Source organism: Aegilops tauschii, chromosome 4, assembly GCF_002575655.3.
Source record: "Aegilops tauschii subsp. strangulata cultivar AL8/78 chromosome 4, Aet v6.0, whole genome shotgun sequence".
Lineage (NCBI taxonomy): Eukaryota > Viridiplantae > Streptophyta > Magnoliopsida > Poales > Poaceae > Aegilops > Aegilops tauschii.
This window is the reverse complement of record NC_053038.3, coordinates 326854145-326875760: the sequence shown is the minus strand read 5'-3', so window position 1 is coordinate 326875760 and position 21616 is coordinate 326854145. Positions and strand designations below refer to the sequence as shown.

At 44.8% G+C, this 21616-nt stretch overlaps 1 protein-coding gene and 1 long non-coding RNA gene across 4 annotated transcripts; one reads left to right on the top strand and one right to left on the bottom strand.

Moving 5' to 3' along the window:
- The first annotated feature begins 1078 nt into the window (after positions 1–1078).
- Positions 1079–9208, top strand: LOC109770216 (phytochrome B). 2 transcript variants are annotated; one of them, XR_012182082.1, is made up of 5 exons: positions 1079–3453; positions 3779–4586; positions 4682–4791; positions 5592–5885; positions 8527–9208. XR_012182082.1 is itself a non-coding variant. In XM_020328926.4 (4 exons), the coding sequence occupies exons 1-4, from the start codon at positions 1284–1286 to the stop codon at positions 8747–8749; spliced, it is 3495 nt and encodes a 1164-aa protein (XP_020184515.1). In that variant the 5' UTR covers positions 1082–1283; the 3' UTR covers positions 8750–9208. The 2 variants fall into 2 exon arrangements, 1 of the variants encoding a protein (XP_020184515.1); XM_020328926.4 differs by lacking the exon at positions 4682–4791 and having other exon boundaries at positions 1082–3453.
- Positions 9209–9587: 379 nt separating this feature from the next.
- On the bottom strand, positions 9588–16350 carry LOC109770218 (uncharacterized). Of its 2 annotated transcripts, none has more exons than XR_002234511.3 (9): positions 15933–16350; positions 15734–15831; positions 15583–15649; positions 14108–14262; positions 13870–13949; positions 12028–12168; positions 11860–11915; positions 11240–11498; positions 9588–9750 (listed from the first exon to the last, which is right to left on the bottom strand). It is a non-coding gene; the product is annotated as an uncharacterized lncRNA (long non-coding RNA). The 2 variants fall into 2 exon arrangements; XR_012182083.1 differs by having other exon boundaries at positions 15815–15831; positions 15933–16055.
- Between the last annotated feature and the right edge of the window lie 5266 nt (positions 16351–21616).

The window sequence follows — 21616 nt, the reverse complement described above, 5'->3', positions numbered from 1 at the left end:
TTTCGCCCGATTACTTTTATAAAGAAGTACATGGACCCAATTGCTTTTAGTTTTTTTGTAGGGACTAGATTGCCTTTTAAAAATATGTGGGCCCACCTGTCATAACCTGTCAACGATCAACTTAACGGTCAAAGCTAACTGACTAAGGGCTAACCTGAAGAGTGAACCCGAGCTGTCATAATCACAGTTAAAGTTAACCAACATAGTTATCATTGAGTCATTAGTGTTTTTTGGAACAACGAACCAATTTTGTGGTAGCTTTTTAGAAAATTAGAGAAAGTGGTAGTTTTCCGGAACCCTAGCATCAAATATGATAGTTTTATGTTGTTTACTCGATTTAAATCCATTCAAAGCTAAAACGGCTGGAAAATTAGATTTTCTAGAAAACGCGAATCCATAAATAATCCGAATCCAATCAAAATAGAGCTCCTTATCCTGATGCATATGTTTATTTTGTTGATCGAGTATGAGCGCACATGTTTTTTTTAACACAATACATGCACATGTCACCTTTAAATTTTACGAAGTTATTGTAAACGCCTTGTTATCAACTGGAACGTCTCCTTTCACTGAGCGTGTAACGTCGGAAATCCTAAAATAAATTCAGGATAAACGCGAGCATCAGGATTTAAATCCTGATGGGTTGGGGATACCACTGTCCTCCTAAACATCCAACTACATGTTGGTTCGCTAAGCGCACATGTGTTGATGGTAGTATCTCATCTGTACTTCTCGCAAAAAAAAGTTCTCACATGTACTTGATGTTTTAAATAAATAATATACAAGGACAGTGCAGTTTCAGAAACAGAGTACAACCAGTGAAGATATATCTAACATCACACCAGTTGGTCGTCATCTTCACCGCGAGAGGAGGACGGGGCGTCGACTCGTTGGCTGGGCAGCTGAGGTTGCTGCCAGCCCACCCGAGTTCGAGTCCCGCACGGACACATGGTGCTCACGGAGTTTCTTCTATAAAGAAAAGCCAACGTGGGTTAGCCCTTGGGTTGGTCTCATTTTTTTCACCGCGAGAGACAGCACACTCTCTTCTATCCCCTGAGTCCCTGACCTTCCCTTTCGAGCCATCGCATCGTCATCGTCTCAGCGCCTCGCTCAAGTATCCTCCTCTGTAAATCGAGCCGCTCCCATCTTTTTATCCTCCCACCCCCAAAGTCGGAAACAATGTCTCCATTAACCCCATAGCCGCGAGGCTAGCTATCGGACGAGCTGCCCAAACGGACGCGGCCGCCTAATCCAGGCCTGTCTCCGACCACCGCGCCGTCGCCATGGCCTCGGGAAGCCGCGCCACGCCCACGCGCTCCCCCTCCTCCGCGCGGCCCGCCGCGCCGCACCAGAATCACACGCAGTCCTCGGGCGGGAGCACCTCCCGCGCGGGAGGGGGAGGCGCGGCCGGGAGCGCGGCCGCCACGGAGTCGGTCTCCAAGGCCGTGGCACAGTACACCCTGGACGCCGGCCTCCACGCGGTGTTCGAGCAGTCGGGCGCGTCGGGGCGCAGCTTCGACTACTCCCAGTCGCTGCTCGCGCCGCCCACTCCCTCCTCCGAGCAGCAGATCGCTGCCTACCTCTCTCGCATCCAGCGCGGCGGCCACATCCAGCCCTTCGGCTGCACGCTCGCCGTCGCCGACGACTCCTCCTTCCGCCTCCTCGCCTTCTCCGAGAACGCCGCCGACCTGCTCGACCTATCGCCTCACCACTCCGTCCCGTCGCTCGACTCCTCCGCGGCGCCTCCCCCCGTTTCTCTCGGCGCCGACGCGCGCCTCCTCTTCTCTCCCTCCTCCGGCGTCCTCCTTGAGCGCGCCTTTGCCGCACGGGAGATCTCGCTGCTCAACCCGCTCTGGATCCACTCCAGGGTCTCATCCAAGCCCTTCTACGCCATCCTCCACCGCATCGACGTCGGCGTCGTCATCGACCTCGAGCCCGCCCGCACCGAGGACCCCGCCCTCTCCATCGCTGGCGCAGTCCAGTCCCAGAAGCTCGCCGTCCGCGCCATCTCCCGTCTCCAGGCGCTCCCTGGCGGGGACGTCAAGCTCCTCTGCGACACCGTCGTGGAGCACGTCCGTGAGCTCACGGGCTATGACCGCGTCATGGTGTACAAATTCCACGATGACGAGCACGGGGAAGTCCTCGCCGAGAGCCGGCGTGGTGACCTCGAGCCCTACCTCGGTTTGCATTATCCTGCCACTGATATCCCGCAGGCATCACGCTTCCTGTTCCGGCAAAACCGTGTGCGGATGATTGCTGATTGCCACGCAGCTGCGGTGAGGGTCATCCAGGACCCTGCAATGCCACAGCCGCTGTGCTTAGTTGGGTCGACTCTTCGCTCCCCACATGGGTGCCATGCGCAGTACATGGCAAACATGGGGTCGATTGCATCTCTCGTCATGGCAGTGATCATCAGTAGCGGTGGGGAGGATGAGCACAACATGACGCGGGGCGTCATCCCGTCGGCGATGAAGTTGTGGGGGTTAGTGGTGTGCCACCACACATCTCCACGGTGCATCCCTTTCCCACTGCGGTATGCATGTGAGTTCCTCATGCAGGCCTTTGGGCTGCAGCTCAACATGGAGCTGCAGCTTGCGCACCAACTATCAGAGAAACATATTCTCAGAACACAGACGTTACTGTGCGACATGCTACTCCGGGATTCACCTACTGGCATTGTCACACAGAGCCCAAGCATAATGGACCTTGTGAAGTGTGATGGTGCTGCACTGTTTTACCACGGGAAGTACTACCCACTTGGTGTCACCCCCACAGAGGCTCAGATTAAGGATATCATCGAGTGGTTGACGGTGTGCCATGGTGACTCCACAGGGCTCAGCACAGATAGCCTGGCTGATGCAGGCTACCCCGGTGCTACTGCATTAGGGGATGCAGTGTGCGGAATGGCAGTAGCTTATATCACGCCGAGTGATTATTTGTTTTGGTTCCGGTCACACACAGCCAAGGAGATAAAATGGGGTGGTGCAAAGCATCATCCGGAGGATAAGGATGATGGGCAACGGATGCACCCACGATCATCATTCAAGGCATTTCTTGAAGTGGTGAAGAGTAGGAGCTTACCTTGGGAGAATGCTGAGATGGATGCAATACATTCCTTGCAGCTCATATTGCGGGACTCCTTCAGAGATGCAGGAGAGGGCACTAGTAACTCAAAAGCCATTGTCAATGGTCAGGTTCAGCTTGGGGAACTAGAGTTGCGGGGAATAGATGAGCTGAGTTCAGTAGCAAGGGAGATGGTTCGGTTGATCGAGACGGCTACAGTACCCATCTTTGCAGTTGATACTTATGGATGTATAAATGGGTGGAATGCAAAGGTTGCTGAGTTGACTGGCCTCACAGTTGAAGAAGCTATGGGCAAATCATTAGTTAAAGATCTTATCTTCAAGGAATCTGAAGAAATAGTTGAGAAGCTACTCTCGCAAGCTTTAAAAGGTATTCCTGACTACAAGTCCTGCTAATTTGGTTGTTCTTTCCTCGATTTATGTTTCTGGACGAATCATTTACACACTATTGCTTACCAGATAATTTCAGGCATTCACATGAAAGTATCTTACAATTAGTATATAAGTATGCTCAAATTGAAAATATGTCAAATTTATCATCAAAGATTGGAGTAGTTAACCCGAAGTAAATGTCATTATTCATACTGTTTATAGTATTATAAATTACCTGGTCTATACACAGTTAAGCTGCCTTATAATTAATGGAAAACGGTGGGATTGGATAGTGATGGTTTATGGACTTGTTTCTCATCCAGGTGAAGAAGGCACAAATGTAGAGATAAAGTTGAAGACATTTGGGTCAGAGCAATCTAAAGGACCAATTTTTGTTATTGTCAACGCCTGCTCTAGTAGGGATTACACCAAAAGTATTGTTGGTGTTTGTTTTGTCGGCCAAGATATCACAGGGCAAAAGGTGGTCATGGATAAATTTGTCAACATACAAGGGGATTACAAGGCTATTGTACACAATCCCAATCCTCTAATACCGCCAATATTTGCTTCAGATGAGAACATATGTTGCTCCGAATGGAATACGGCAATGGAAAAACTCACAGGATGGTCGAGAGGAGAAGTTGTTGGTAAGCTTCTGGTTGGGGAGGTATTTGGAAATTGTTGCCGACTTAAGGGCCCAGATGCACTGACAAAGTTCATGATTGTCCTTCACAATGCTATAGGAGGGCAGGATTCTGAGAAGTCCCCCTTTTCATTCTTTGACAAGAATGGTAAATATGTACAGGCCTTATTGACTGCAAACACAAGGAGCAAAATGGATGGTGAGACCATAGGTGCTTTCTGCTTCTTGCAGATTGCAAGCCCCGAATTACAGCAAGCCTTTGAGATTCAGAGACAACAAGAAAAGAAGTGTTATGCCAGGATGAAGGAGTTGGCTTACATTTGCCAGGAGATAAAAAACCCTCTCAGTGGTATACGGTTTACAAACTCCCTGTTAGAGATGACTGATTTAAAGGATGACCAGAGGCAGTTTCTTGAAACTAGCGCTGCTTGTGAGAAGCAGATGTCCAAGATTGTAAAGGATGCCAGCCTCCAAAGTATTGAGGACGGGTCAGTATTCTGATATTAGCCCATTTTAACTTCACTTGTGCATAATCATAATCATAATCATGGACAACTTGTGCATAATCATTATTATTTACCAGTGTGATGCCTTTTCCTTCCACAACTTGTGCTTGGACTCTGAACAGTTTCAACGTCAGCTGGCACTAATTTTGTTTGATTAAGCATGTAAGAAAGACAAGGGATTAGAGAAGTAAGTACATCAGACACTGATAGTTCCAATCCCTGTCTTGGCACCTCTCTAGAGTGTAATTCTTTCTGTGCACTTCAACCCTTCATGACAGTTGCATTATTTCCATCCTTGCCTCCTTGGCATCTATCTCACTGTACACTCGCTTTGTCTGGGCAACATTCAAAACACGTTGGTGGTACTGCCTGGATTCTCAACATTGCTACATCAAATACCACACTAGGAATCTAGGATCATGTCAAAACTAAAGGAATATCCTTGTGCATTTATCACATCCTACAAAACCTTAAAGTAAACTTCACAGCCCACGTAACTCCAACCTGTGCAAGAAGTTTGTGCCAAGCATATATCCGTGGTAGTATAATACTAGCATCCTAGTATAAACTTGGTAACCATGTTTGCAGATGTTGCAGTTCATCTGCTTGCTTAAAATTTCAGATACTTTTGGTTGCCTTGCACAGCTGGTCAATCATCTCAGCTTTTATTGATGGACAATAAATCTGTACCACTTTTACCCCAAGGACGCTCCGACTCATGTTATGCAAAATCTCCCATATCATTTTGCGAAGTTTAAACATAAAGGAATCTGAATATCCTTTCGAATACGAATTCACAGCTTTGTGCAGACTATCTTTTTTTCATGTGTTATTATGTACTCTGTGATTTCATATGGATTCACTGGTGTGTAGACAGAAACATTATCTCACCTTTTCCATGATCTATGACAGTTTTACCTCTCTGTTAAGTACTTTAGCAATTTATTGTCCAAAAATTTATTTGTTCTGTTTTGGCTTATTTTACAGCTCTTTGGTGCTTGAGAAAGGTGAATTTTCACTTGGAAATGTTATGAACGCTGTTGTCAGCCAAGTGATGATATTGCTAAGAGAAAGAGATTTGCAACTTATTCGAGATATCCCTGATGAAATCAAAGAAGCCTCGGCATATGGTGACCAATATAGAATCCAGCAAGTTCTGTCTGACTTTTTGCTTAGCATGGTGCGGTTTGCTCCAACTGAAAATGGCTGGGTGGAGATACAAGTCAGACCAAACGTAAAACAAAATTCTGATGGAACGGAAACAATGCTCTTCCTCTTCAGGTTAGCTGCTTTCCAGTCTCTTTGCAATATACACGAAGATGATATATTACATTACTTTAGAGGAATGCCTTTGCTTGAACTTGATTGAAAGCAAGATAACGATTGTTTAAATTTTTATTGGTCATGTGTGTGGTATACCCGTGCCTTATTATATGTGGTTATCATGACCTATTCATGATTTATACTAGGAAAGTATGAATACTATCACAATCATTGCAATTGTTGTTTGTTATACAATAATTGCCATGGCATGAATATGCTAGTTTTTAATAGTGCAACCTGGCTGGATGTACACCTGACGCTGATCACATTGCTTCTATTTTTCTCATGAAGACATAAAATACAAATGAAGCTCCCAACTAACACAAAAGTAACAACAGTATTTGGCAGAATGTCTCTAGAGAAGGGGAAAAGGTTAAATGTAAGGAATAAGATGTGGCATCACTGTAGCGTTATGGCCGTCGGTGAACTAGCCAGTAGGAGATAGGCGAAGGTATTGGATAGGTTATGTTAGAGGTAGGAAGTTTAAGAGAAGGAATAAATCAAGTATTAAGTATCCTTGTTGGATACCACTGGGTCTGTTATAAAGAGTCTGGCTAAATTAGGAATAGTCCAGTTGAACTAGGAAGGTAGATTTATGGTCTGGTCTAGAGTTTGAATTGAGATCTGACTTGTAGATCAAGTTAGTCGTTCTATATAATTATAAAGTACCAGTGTCTCTCAATCTGTTATCTCCCGTGTCCGTCATCTCTAACCAGTGTTTTACTCCCCAATCCCCTACGCCGTGCCATCCTGCTATCTTTAAGGGGGAGACAGGGAGTAGTTATCAATCTATTATCTCCCTCGATCATCCTCCCTAACCAGTGTTCTACTCCCCGATCCCCTACGCTGTGCTGTCCAGCCAGCCATCTTCATGGCGGTAGACCGGTACTGAGCCAGCTTATGCCACGTAGACGCAAGCGTATTCAGCTTTTCAGGAGACATACTGTACATAATTTGTAGCCAGTGTGCATGTGAATTCAGGTCACCTGGAAGTCACACAATTTCATGGTGCAGTGGACTCTTATTCAATGACTCAGTAGTGCAAAAGATGGTGTTGAACATTTAATCAGAATCAACCCAGTGCATTTTGTAATAGCAGTCATGGGGATTGGTTTTCCTAACAAATGGATGCAAATACAGTGTGATTTAAGGTTAAGGGTGCAACTGCAAATTTGAGCCTTCTGATTAGAAAGATGAGGGCCAGGGTGTTATGGATCTGTGAAACTCATGTTTTTAGGCATCCATACATCAGCTGTGTGTTTGTTTCTTCACGTATTTGTTGTTTGGTTGCATATGTGATAAAAGAGATGTATCAAGCTGGCATGCGTAAATACCGCTGTTTGCGTCCAGGAGTGTAAAGATTTGGAGAGCTATTTAACAGATTAGAAGGATTCAGATTTGAGTTTCTGTCATTATATATTTTTTAACTTGTTCATGCATTATTTTGTTTCTAGTGACAGCAAAAGAGATAAAGGGAAGGCAAAATGAGTCTTAATACTGCACGATTCACATCCATCCGCAGGTCACATGATGTCAAGCCACATCATATCTTTTTGGCACTTCTGGTGCCTCATGTCACAAATAGCGTCATATTTTAGGAAGACGGCTTCATTATATTATACTCCCTCCATCCCACAATATTAGACGTTTTTGCAAGCTATGTTAGCTTGCAATCCTCCGTCCCACAATGTAAGATGTTTTTGCAAGCTAACTTGCAAAAGCGTCTTACATTGTGGGACGGAGGGATTATTAGGAAGATTACAAAACTATATACGAGCTAACAAATAGCGCCATAGTTTAGAAAGGTAGCTCCATTACATTATATTAGAAAGGTTATTAAGTTATATATACGTGGCCATGGATTTAGCATGGGTCTATGAGTCACGCGATCAATGTTTGTTGATTCCATCCAGTGCCCATGGTTGGTTAATCATAGCAAGGGTTGATCAACGGCTGGGTGTTTTGCTTGTTTATAGGAATTTTTAGCATGTTTTCGTGTTTGTCATTGGATTTATTATGTACTCCCTCCGTAAATAAATATAAGAGCATTTAGATCACTAAAGTAGTGATCTAAATGCTCTTATATTTCTTTACAGAGGGAGTATAATATAAGATGTCATTACAACCAATGGATTCATATATTGGTTATAATAACATCTTATATTACGGGACGGAGGGAGTAGTGCATATATCTCTTAGTTCTCCTGGCATAGCATGCATCTTTGTTGTATTCACTGCCACATGCTGTTCTCGTTTGGTTTTATCAGCTTCAGTGTTGTCTTTGTTGACTCTAGTATGAGCAGTAGGATCAAAGGATCATCTTCTGTAAATCATGTTGTTACAAAATTCTATTTCTGTTGCAATATACTCAGTGTCAAAAAACGTCTTATATTTTGATATAGGGGGAGTAGTTGTGAATAAATAAATGAACAAACATTCTACTTGATGGTTTGGGGGAGATTTTATTGTAAATGGTGGTTATAATGGGCTTGGTGACACAGATAGTGCTTAAAAGTTCAATCTCTTGTGTTGGTACAAATTTCAATAGAGTAACTCCTGCTGAACCTTGATTGCCTTTCATCTATGTATGTTTCTCCAGATTCGCCTGTCCTGGTGAGGGCCTCCCCCCTGACATTGTCCAAGATATGTTCAGTAACGCCCGTTGGACGACCCAAGAAGGCATTGGACTAAGCGTATGCAGGAAAATCCTCAAATTGATGGGTGGTGAGGTGCAGTACATCAGAGAGTCAGAGCGGAGTTTCTTCCTCATTGTGCTTGAGCTACCCCAGCCTCTGCGATCAGAAAGTAGGGAACGGAGCTGATATGGCAAGCTCAAAGCTGACCTCGCCTAACTGTTCGGTCAGCCAGGTGACCTGAGATTCCCGGATAGGACGGAGCCTAGTTCGTGAGAAGCCCGCAAAATCAATATGAGCACGCCGGGAGCTGCAAATGTGATTCCCGGCCATTCCTGGCACGCCGACTGTACGCGAAGTGTTATTCGATTAGAGTTTCATGGCGGCGAGCACTGAACATGAACACTGACGGTAATGTAGCTGGTAGCATAGGCCCATGACTACTTGGATAAAGTAAATACGATGTTCTTAGCCGCTATGTATATATACATGAGAATATCTCTTGTATTATGGATAAGGAGAGCTGTACAGCTCCCACGATTGTATTCTGATACGTACACTTTTGTCGCAGTCTCTTGCCATGAACTATTTCTGTTCATCCGAGCCAGGCATATTTCAGTCTGAATCAGGCTTCCTGGTGTTGATTCCTGATGCTTGAGGTGTCTGTCCAACAACTGGATGAAATTACTGCCTTTCTTCATTCAAGGACTAAATAGTGGCCTTACATTATTAACTCTAAAGTGTTAGTCCACACGGATCACCGTGCCTTGCATTATCTTCTTACAACTAAGGACGCCAAGCCTCATTTGATTCGATGGATATTGTTGCTCCAAGAGTTAGATTTGTAGATAGTAGATCGAAGGGGCGAAGACAACCCAGTGGCAGATCACCCTGTTCTAATAAATGAGTATCCATCACGTATGGAGAGGATACCTTATGACCCTGTTCTAATAAACTAGATAAGTGGCGCGCGTTGCCCGCCTCAGGGCGAGCAACTCATATGGAAAAATCATTTGCACCAGAACATAACCAAAACAAAACAATCACAAGGAAACATGTTTGTACACTTGGTTAGGTAGCCCTGTAGTCCTAAGCTATACTACACTACCTCTGATTCTCAGAAACTTCATCATTCTGCTCCACCAAAAAAGCCTACATGGTGAATCACATTGGTTTGGTTCACCTTTTTGCTGCCAAGCAGGTCCATGGTGTAAGTATGCATGCAGAACAACACAGATTAAGCATGACAAACAATATTGAAAAAACAAATTTGAACAGATGAGATAACATTTGAATATATGAATATGAATAGGCATCTTGCCTTTTCGAGACTAACTTCAGAAAACATATGGCAATAAAGAGACTCTGAGCAACTGCTGACCAAAGGAGAAACATGCTTTCAAAGTACAAAAATCACAATTACCTTTCATGGCAATAAAAAACAGTACCATAGGCATCCACACTGGGTCACATTTTTTAGTGCATACCAACAAAAAACCAGAAAATAGATCATACTGAATTTTTTATTTCTGGCTTTGGATGGCCTAAGAACATATATACTAAACACAAATAGTCCAATAGACCATACTTGTTTGGGGAACCTTTACCATGAAACATCCTAATCGGAAAATTTTTATTAGCTCCACACTGATAAACTTTGTAGGAATAGAACTGAAGAATGAAAATGAATCTAGGTCAACACTAAAATATAGGGAAAATAGAACTGAAGAATGTAGCCTGTTCCGGGATCGCGCCTTGGCGCGAGGGTGCCGGTCCCAACGTTAGGTCAGGCAGGTAATGCTAAGTCAGTAGTAATTCAGGTTTAGCATACACATTCATACAACATAACAATAGAGTGAAGAAGAAAATTCAATTGTGATAGGAGCAAGACACAATGGTGATCAACATCGGCATGAGACTATAAGACAGAATCAATTTCAGTGTGTTCGTTAACAGAGGGAATTAAAGTGATTGCTCATAATGGATTAGACCAATACAGTAAGTTTACATAAAGAAAACAGGGCATTGCCAAAGGGCAAGACAACGTATATACCAAAAGTATGACAAACATGACACATTTAGTCATTACAACAATATATCTAAAGGAGTGATCCAATAATCCAGCGTTTGGTATTTATCAAGGGAGGATGTAACCAATACAAATCATCAAAGTGCAGTACAAAGTAGGATATGGTTCAATAAAACCATCAAAGTTCTTGATGGATCAGGATTACAGCAAGTCATTTATATAGAAATGAATGCATCCCACAAGTCGAAATACCATTATTAATAATTAGAGCAAGTTGGTTACATAGCAAGGGACCGAAGACTAAGTAGCACATTACCGGACAGCCGAACATCACAAAATACTACAAGCAAGGTGTTTATCATTGCAAAGGCGGAATTAGGTGTTCCAGCTAGCCACTACAATTTTGCAACCACCAGAGCACAGTTTCCAGGCCAATTAACCAACAGAGGCCATGATAAGACACATGCTAAACCTACAACATCTCCATAACCAACAACAAACCAGTAGCCTGGTGACCACCACCACAAAAACTATCCACACTCAGTCATCCACAAGATGATCAGCTAGGAATCAAGCATGGCATAGCCAGGGCTCGACGGTCACGACTCAGAGCAACCAGAGGCGTAATCCAGAGGTGAAGATGAGCTCACCATAGCGGGTTTGTAGTCGATGCCAAACTCAGCAAAGCGTCGGGTTGTGGCGTTTCACCGACCCGCCGGCGAGTTGGGCCACCAGCCTTCGACCGTGCACGCACGGGAGGCCAGTGGAGTTCTCGAGGAGTAGGTGGACGAAGTAGGGGTGAGCACGGCCGACGGCCAACTGTGGCCATTGCCCATGATCACATCGAGTCGCCCGCTTGCTGAGGAAAGAACCGGCAAGCAGCAGTCAAGACACCCCACCCTTGTATTCCTACAGCAACAAGAGCAGGTCAGCAAAAGGCAGATAACTTAGCAAACATGCACAAGAGTTAAAATCGATAACGACTATAATGAGTAGCTTAGATTGTTCTATGTCAGACAGGGAAGAACTTCACAATACAAAACATCACTATGTAACTGTTGAATCCCTTTGGTGACCAGAGAGCACAAACACTGGTCAGCATTTGCATGATGCAACAGGCAAGATTCTGTTAAAGGGGGCAGCAAACTACATATACAATAGTGAAGCCTCTGTTATCTATCGATGTCAAGAAAAGAAAATACTTTCAGAAACATAAGAGCATGTATTTATTTAATTTTTGACATAAATATGGGATCTGAATGAGAGCTACCTCTTTTTGCGGCTTGCCTGTATCATGTAACGGAGGCATCTTTGTAGAAAAGCTGGCTGCAATGCAAAAGAAAGCCAATCATCATTGCATTGTTGTTGTTGTATGAAATGAAATAAAAAGCAAGGCAAGCAGTAAGGATTCAGGGAGGGAGATTACATATATACATACATTATCAATGGCTCGTTTTTGGATAACAATGCAGAGCTCCACTGGCTTGCAGTGCAACTTGAAGGTTTCTTCAGCAGCAAGCTGCTCATTTGGAGACAGCTGAATTGTCGACGGTTGACGACACATGTTGTCTGCCTTGCCCTGCATATTATATTATGTATAAGTAGGAAGGAAACAAAAAGGAAGATACATTTATATACAGAGACATGGTTGTGTATAACAGACTACAATTTACTCAAAAAAGATTCCAGATGCCATATAACAATGATAAGCAAGCAGCCTGAAAAGAGGGAGACATTTTGCTGAATGAATGAATGCCTCAACATTAATTATTGTTTTCTTTTCTTGGAATTATTTATATTTATATTCGTGGTTCCCCTGCCCTACCCTTGATACACACATACAACAAAATAGGTAAGTAACTACTGCAGATCTAATCCAATCTAAAACTCGCCCCTGCCCCAATCCTTGGTTCGATGAAGAAGCAAGCATAGAGTATATTTAGATGCCCCTGCTTTTTTCCATGACCTCGTCATTAACCGCAGTATACAATAATGATAAGAATTAGAATTAGACTGCATTGCATATGTAGGTAAATACATCAGACTGATTCAACTATCTCTAAAACTCCATAGGAACTGCAGCATGAGTAACGACTTGATATACATCGTTGACGATGAAGGTATATATTTGTTAGTCTGTTTATGATGGCTTCTCATGGGGCAGAATGAATTGTTTTTTAGGTAGAATGTATTGGGTTCATACAGAATGTAGATTACCATTGCTTTGTTAATGGACATGTTTCTATAAGTACCTCAAAGCTATACAAGTAATCCTTGCATGCTATGTTCTTTGATGACTCAAAATAACATATTTTTAGTGACTCACTGAAACTGCCATGATCCTAAAAATAAATAATTAGATGCCATGTTGGGCTAGATGCTTGATGTTTCTCTTTAATTGGAAAATAGCATATAAGAAACATTTCTAAGAAATTCTTATCAATGAGAAAGCTAAGGGATATACTAAACCTTGATATCTATTCTGGATAGGGGTGGGCAGAAAAACAGAGAACCGAAGACTGGAGCCCAAAAAAATAGCGTGGTATTTTCAACTCAAAAAAGAAAATAAATAGCATGGTATTCTAACCTGCAGTTCTATAGTGAAAAATATTTTGTGTCACCAGTTCATTCATGTTAAACATTTAAATAGCTTCATCTATGTGCTAGACATTTATTTGTTTGGTGCATTCTTTCCGAGATTTTGCTGTTAATAATAATGATAGAAAGCTTTATCCCATTCTTTTCATTTATATATGCAAGGCTCGCCCTATCTATTAGTTGCTTCTTTCGAATCCCTTCCTATCAAGTGCTTTCTCTGAATAAAAACTACTATAGTGTTCTCTGCATCATATTGTACGGCACTGAACCAAGCAGCTGGAATTAATTAACAATGTAATGAGCCATTACCCTTTTAGTAAGGTAAATGTCATCCCTATGATTATGACCAATAGCAGGCACCAAAGTAAACATCTATGAAGTACTGTACAAACACTAAGAAAGGTACTAACTTCCTAAATAAAAGAAATTGCTAATACAAAAACCAAAATACTGATCTGACCTCGATCTCTAATTACAGTTGCAGCACACATTTGACAATATATTTCTACCGAGCATTATCTTTGTTTTGCATAATAAAGTAATTCTACACTTGGAATGTGTCGATACATCACCATCAATTTTTTATGCCAGTACAACTGTTCTGAATCCATTCGACAACAAACTATACCTAGAATGTATCAGACCTAAGTAAAATAAATGGGGGAGGGGTAAAATCAGGTACCTGAACACTGAGAGAACCTGCAGCAAACCGAACCACTGCCGGCTAGAAAGGTGAGGCAGAATTGACACCCAGATTTGTACCTACAAAAAAAATTAGGAAGCACACAAACAACAAATAAAGTTTTGATCCCCTGTGACATGCTAAAACTTTCTAAGATAGTAGCAACATCTATTTATTGGTGCACCAAATCACTACTAAAAAAAGCAAGAATAACAATGATTCAACCATGTGTGAGTACCTAAGAGTAGGCTGCTTTATCATGTAAGGAGGCATTTCACTGATAGACATGGCAGGAGCAGCCTAATTTCAGCCGGAGAACACGTGATATAGGACACGACAACAACAATAAAAGAGGGAACAAGTTAGCCATAGCGTACTTGTACTTCCACACACCTACAAAAAGAACACATGAGAGTAATAAGGTCCGGGAACTGTACTCTAAATAATTCTATAGCTGCACGAAAACTTCCAGGCGAAATATTTGAACCCAAGCACAATGCAAGCAGCAGGACTACTGTGGGGAGTTTCGGCTGTTTGATGTGCCCTGCCTTCTATCGTGACCGTCTATTTTCATCTATGGGTTTGACCCTAGAAACCTAGTGGGGAGCTAGCAAGACGTGTACACTTTCAGATAAGCCTGGTGCACAGCCTGCAAGGCTACCATCTGCAAAACCTAGAAAACAGAGCAGAAATAAGTACTAACAACACATCGACTGAGATTGGAAAAAAGGCCCATTTCATAGTCGAATACACCATACATACGAAATCTATTTGTTAATAAATATGATTATAGGGCCCATGCAGTGTACAGCCTACCAGACTCCTAAACCTAATAACCAATAAGTTAACTATAGATGATTCGACAATACAAATAAAAAGGAAAAGCATGCATGAGGCAGAAAGAAAATAAAGCAACAGCCTGTAAGGCTCATAGAACTAATAAGGAATCCATAAACCACAAATGACCTGATAGTACAAATAAAAATAAGAAGCAATGCATGAACCAAATAGGAAATAAGGAATCCGTCTAACTGGTCCTTGTCTACAGATGAAAATTTGCTCATGTTCCACATTGGCACCTAATTTGTTAGACACTTCAGCATGAATCTGAGGCTAAAAATGGAGCCAGAGCTTGCAATGACACTAACGCTAAGATCTCTGCAACTATTTTATCCTTAATCATGGACCAGGCCCACTTAGTTTATCCAAAAAACAATCAATACCATACTAACCATCATATCACAGACTCGACATTCATTCCTTACACTCGAAGACAAGGAAAAACGAACACCAACCAAAGAACATAGGTTAGAAAAATCCTTCCTTGACAGAGAACAAAACGAGGCATGGGAGTAAACAAGGAAGACAACAAAAAACTACTTTGGATGAATTTAGCTACATCCAAGGCTCTACTCACCAGTTAGGTATCCAACAAAGCCAGATAGAGAACAAAAAAATCCCTCTGTTGGAATGTAGCTAGACATGAGAATATTCTTGACACGAACAAACAAATAAACCTAGCTAACCGTGACCATTTCCTGAACAATAAGAAGGCTACCAAGCAGTATCAACTAAGGTACACATCACACATACCCACGGGGACAACATACAAAAACCAGTAACATAAGAGAAGAATCTGCAAGAACTTAACCGGCACGTTCGCTGGAATCAGGTGGGGCGTCATAGGTGTTTGGCAGTCTGTGTGCTACTTACCTATAAATCCATGAATGGACAAGCGAGAGGGGCAGATCGAAGGAGGCACTGGTGAAAATGGACGAATCTGCAAGGAAAGGAAGACGAAAATCAGAGACGAGCAACGTCTAGAATAGAGACATACCTAGCAAATCAACTGCGGGAATCCCACAAGCATCTCAACCAGCGCCGATACGCTAGGAAGCCATCGCAGAAGACCTAGGAGGAGCATTAGATCGAGGACGGTTGACACCTTGAGGAGGAGAACTCCTGCAGTTCGGGAGAAGCAACGGCCAGAGAGAGAGAGAGAATCGGGGGAGTGGAGAGGGCGCTCACCGTTGCCTCCGCAAGATGGATCGGAGGCAGCTCACCTTGGGTTGTCTTCTTCCTGGAGGAGCACGAACACAAGGACAACGGTCCGGTGTTCCCGCTGTGTGGTCGAACAGGAGGTGTCGACGGCCGGCGACGGATGGCGGCTCGACCTCCCCTGGTCGTTCTCCTCCTTCCCGCCGTGCTCCTGCTCCTGCTGCGGCCCTCACCGTCGATGGTGGCCGCGCCAGCTTGGAAGACGGGGGGGGGGGGGGGGGGGTTGGGGTCAGCGCGAAGGGGCTCAAGCCGGACCAGACCAGCGAGAGGTTGCCGCGGAGCACCGCGCCACGGCGGAGAAGGAGGAGGGGGTGGACCGCCCGCCGAGGGTAGGCGGCGGCAATGGTGTGGCGGCGGCGGATGGGGAGGATGGGAGAGAGATGTGCGGGAGAGGGAAGTGGAGGAGAGATCGACCGATTGGGGAGGAGGCAGCGAATAGGAGAAGGGCACATGTTGACCTAAGATGTGAAAAGACGAAAATACCCTCTGCGGGGCATGGGAATAATGGCGGTGGCACGAGATCTTTACAGCGGGGGGTGAAACTGTTAATTGTAGCAGTGTCACGAGCTCGATCCGACGACCGATGTCAACCAGTGGCTTGATCCGACGGTGCAAAACGCATCAAAAAATCGATCGAACGGCCAGAATGATCAAAACTCTGAAAACGCTCGGGAGCTCCCAACTAACATATTTCTGGATGAGTCCTTTCCAGGTGAGTGTTTAGCTATGATTAAAAAATCAAACCTTGGTTTGCAGATTATACTAACTGTCTTGTAAGGAAGTATATGCCACCGGATATGAACTATCATCAAAGAAACAAATTATTTAGTGAGTTGAAGTACTACTTCTAGGATGATCCTTTTCTCTACCGGCATGGGCCGGATAACATGATTAGGCAGTGTGTTCTACAACACAAGATGAATGCCATTCTCGAGAAGTGCCACAACAACCTGTATGCAGGACATCATGTTGGGGACCAAATCGCCGCCAAAGTACTCCAATAAGGTTTTTATTGGCCCACACTCTTCAAGGATGCGCACAGATTCGTTCCTACGAATTATAATCTAGTCTGTGAACCTTTTGATGTTTGGGGTTTAGATCATTTGGGACCGTTTTGGACTCAGATGGGCACACTCATATTCTTGTGGTTGTAGATTATGTTACCAAGTGGGTTGAAGCAATCCCTACACACCACGCCTACGCCTCTACCTCACTAAAGATGATAAAGGGCATCATCCTTCCCAGGTTTGGAGTACCTAAAGTGCTTATTACTGATGGTGGATCCCATTTTGTACAAGGAATTTTCAGGAGGGTCCTTCGTAAGTATGGAGTTATTCACAAAATAGCTTCTCCATATCATCCTCAAACAAGTGGACAAGTCAAGCTCTCAAACTGAGAGGTAAAGACAATATTATAGAAGACGGTGTAAAAATCCAGAAGGGATTGGGCAAGGAAGTTAAATGAGACCCTTTGGGCCTATCGCCCAACCTATAAAAATCCTATGGGTATGAGGCCGTACAAGATATGGTCTATGTTAAGGCATTCCAATTACCCTTAGAGTTAGAGCACAAAGCTTATTGGGTGGTCAAGAATATAAACTTTAATCTTAAGGAAGCAGGAGAGAAGAGACTACTAGACATGCATGCCTTAGGGAAGCTCCAGATCAGTGCCGATGAGAGTGCCGTTTGTTTAAAGAAAAGGTTAAGATGTGGCATGATCGAAAGATCTTGAAATGGACTTTTACTGTTGGGGACAAAGTCCTCCTATTTAACTCTCGCCTTATGTTGTTTCCAAGAAAGCTTAGGCCTCGATGGGAAGGGCCATACGCAATCAAAGAGGTTTACAATTCCGGAGTTGTTCGCATGAAAGGAGGAAAAGATGCGCCATGGATCGTAAACGGTCAGTGCTTAAAGCTATACCTCGCTAATGAACAAAAGGAAGGGCGAGAAGTAGAAGAGGTAAGTTCATCACGATTGAGGAAGCTGAAGTTTTCAGAAGAAAAAGAGAAGGTCTAACAGAGTAATAGTGTGTTATAGATGTAAGTATGAGTTTTGGTTATAGGTTTAATTTTTCTTCAGTTAGACCTGTTTAGACTTCACATTGGTTCGCTAAGTTTTCGCTTGGAGTTGGATGTTCTCGTTACTAACTTTTCATGGAAAGAATTTTTCTTAATGAAAAATTTGACGAGGAAGCCAACAGAGCGAAAGACGGCAGATCATACGATCGGACTCAGTCATATGCATGCTCATATGCAGGGAAAACGTGAACAACAACAAAGACACAGCAAAAGACAGCCAATCATATGCCCACGGACGGTCGTATGGGTGCTCATACGCTTGTTCGATGACAGAAGATTCGACAAAAGAGTCAGAGATGGTGTACCATGCGAGCACTTATGTTTGTATGAATGCTCGCATGGATCAATCGGAGCAGTGTGTATTATTAAAAAAAGAGAAAAAGGGCTCAGCAACAAGGTCATACGACCATCCATACGAGCAACCCCGCTCGTAAGGAAGGCCATCAATTGATTTGTCACTGCGATTCTTTCCCGATTTTGTTTTCATCTCTTTCTAACTAACTCTCTGTGCCTAATCTCAAGATTATCAGGGTTCCAAACCTTTATAAAAGGCTGAGGGACACGTCCCTTGGCCAAAAACCAATGTAATCTCAAGCCTCTCTTGCTTGCCATTTCCTCCAAAACTTTTAGCTCCAAGTGAAGAACATAGACGCTGCCATGAGCAACAAGCCTTCTTCACCTCCATCTGCATCATCCCATTTCCTAACTTGGATGAGGTGGTGCCGGCTCGATGGGAGGACTTGAGGAAGATGAGTCTCGAGGACGAACCATGCTTAGAGGAGGAGGAGGCTAATAACAAGGTGAAGGTATTAGAGATCAAAGAGGAGGAACCGGAACAAGATGGGGAAGATGGGCCCACTCTAGATGAGTATCCTCCAAACCCTTACTAGTTCAATATTCAAGGATCTATTTTGTTATTTCCCCTTGGGCCTCCCCAAAAGGAACGGAGAAAGGAACCACCTTCCCCAGAGGAGATAAAGGAAAAGATCAAGAATCTGGAACAAGTTTTGTTGGGGATATAACTCCAAGGTATGACCCACCCAGGAGGGGCCAGGTCACACCATGGGCCTAGCTTTACATCGACGACGCTGGCTGGGGTCTCGAGGCCGACTCAATCGAGTACGGGTACCGGGTCCCCTTCGGAGGGATTCACGTATTCATCGGCAAGATTGGAGAGTCAGGGCCTGAGCCGGACATCTGCACCAACACGATCGAGACGGCTCAGCGCCCATGACCCGCCAAGATCCAACCCGCCAAGAAGCCTGTCTTCGTTGGTTTTGTTCATGGGGCGGATCTCGAAGAAGGTTCTATGTCAGGTGGAGAGACAACCATCTACTCAGGTGATGAGTCCTCAATCGGCGAAACTGAATCGATCTATCAATTGCAAGATGGCGGACTTGGGGGCTGTTCCGATGGCGACAGTATTCCGGACTCCTACGGGCCGCCGAGCAGGGCTGCTATTTTCATGGCAGGTACGCAACAGATGTTGAATTCATCAACTGCCACGGCTATGCCCTCTAGTTCAACAGCGGCCGCGACGGTCGGTGCGAGTGCGCCCGCTGGCTCAGGTCCTATCCGAGCTCTTGGATGCTTTCGCGGCTTTGTTAGCTGTGGAGGTAACCCCGGCGACTCAAGCGTAGCATAAGTTAGAAGTTGCGAAGCTGAGGGATGAGATAGCTCAAGCTAAGGAGGAGCTCAATGCGGAGAATGCTAGGATGGAAAGCGAGCGAGCCGCGTTGGAGGATGAGTCCCAACGGATCCAAGCAGAAACTTTCCGGTTAAATCTCGACTAGAACGCCTCAAACACTGTTATGCGAAGAAGGCACCAAAGCCGGCTACCTCCGGAGTTTGAGGCAAGGAATCTTTTCAATACGCCTGGGGCAGGAACGAGCAACCCACCCGGCGTGGCCCGGGCTGCTGAGGCGCCCGTGGCCAGGGCGGTGGCTCAACCGCGTGTGGCAAACCCGCCTCGTTTGAACTTAAACCCGCCTCAGCAGGTGTTAACACCGCCGGGTCACTTTTCCAACCCCTTGGATAACATGATTGTCGCGGCTTCCCGACTGGCGGCTCTCCCAGTAGAAGGAGAGTCTCCCGCGGCGATCGAACCTCGGAAGGCTATAGAGCTTCTTCAGACAGCGGTGGCTCAGTAGGCGGCTTACTCATACAGTCGTGAGCGGATTCATTCAACCCCTCATCAGAGCCGAAGTTACAGCTGGTGCATTGAGTCGCTGGCAGTTTCCAGCAGCGAGCGGCGCCGTAACCCGGCCCATGGGCATAATCCGCCGCATGATGATAACAATGCTCAGGTCCTAATGGATCAAGCCAGGGCACGTCAAGAGGCCGAGCTGGCGGCTCAATTAGCGGCTCAACAACAGCTCCAGCGTAACCCTTCAGCGTCCGTCGAAGCCGGGATGACTTCTAGGACAGTGGGGGTACCTTGCCTAGCACCGTCTCTTCGCAATGAGCGGTTGCCTAAAGATTTCAAAGGTCCTCGAAAGGTGGCCAATTACACAGCTGATCAACCTCCCGAGGCTTGGATTGAGAGCTATGAGCTGGCTATGGAGATGTTAGATGTCAATGATGCTGTGTGCGCCAAGTACTTCACCATGATGTTAGATTGGCCGGCTCGAACCTGGTTGAAGGGATTGCCCCCCAATTCTGTCAATTCGTGGGCAGAGTTGAAAGCGCGTTTTATTCAGAATTTCAAAGACACGTGCAAACAGCCGCTGTCGATCATCGACCTGGACGCTTGTGTCCAACGCGAGGATGAGTCAACCAACCACCGGGTCCACCGGGTCTCGGCTATTATCCACTCATCAGATAGCATCAATGCTGGTTCTGCTGTCCTAATTTTGGAGAAAAACTGCCGATTCATTCCCCTCAAACAGAAGTTAGGGCGGCTTAAGCGTCACTACAATGACATGGGAGAGCTCATGGCGGCTCTCACCAAATACGCCGACTCTGATAATACTAAAGAACCGGGGTCTGATGAGGAGAAGTCCAACAAGGGAAGAAGAACGACAACGGAAAAGGACAACAGCAAAACATGACGGGGCAGAATCAAGGTAACAATGGTAAGCGCAAGCAAACCGATGTCGGGTTAGATTTTTTGGCCAACACCAATACGCAGGATAGCAATCAACGTCGTATGGGGAGGCCACAACCACGGATTGGAGGGCCAAGGTTTAACCTTGAGGCGATGTTGAACCAGCCTTGCCCAAAGCACAGCCATCCAGATAGGCCGTCAACGCACATGTGGAAGTATTGTTTCATCATGAAGGAATATAAGAGCTCCCGCTTTCAGCAGGACCACAACCGCAATAATGGCCCACACGGGCCCGGCTCTCACGGGCCCACCTCCAAAACATCATGCTTTATTTGGGCGGCCGGCTTACGCCAAATTTATGGCGCGACCTTGTTATGTATATCTGCAACTCAAGATGCCGGGTCATAAGGGTACCATCACAGTCCATGGTAGCAGGAAGATAGCTCTTGAATGTGAAGAAGGTGATGCTGCTTATGCTGAGTCCACCTGTGCTGCAGAGGAACTGAAGTTTTACAAGGATAATGTTGACCCGACAGATATGACCCCCTTGAAGAAACCTACCATAG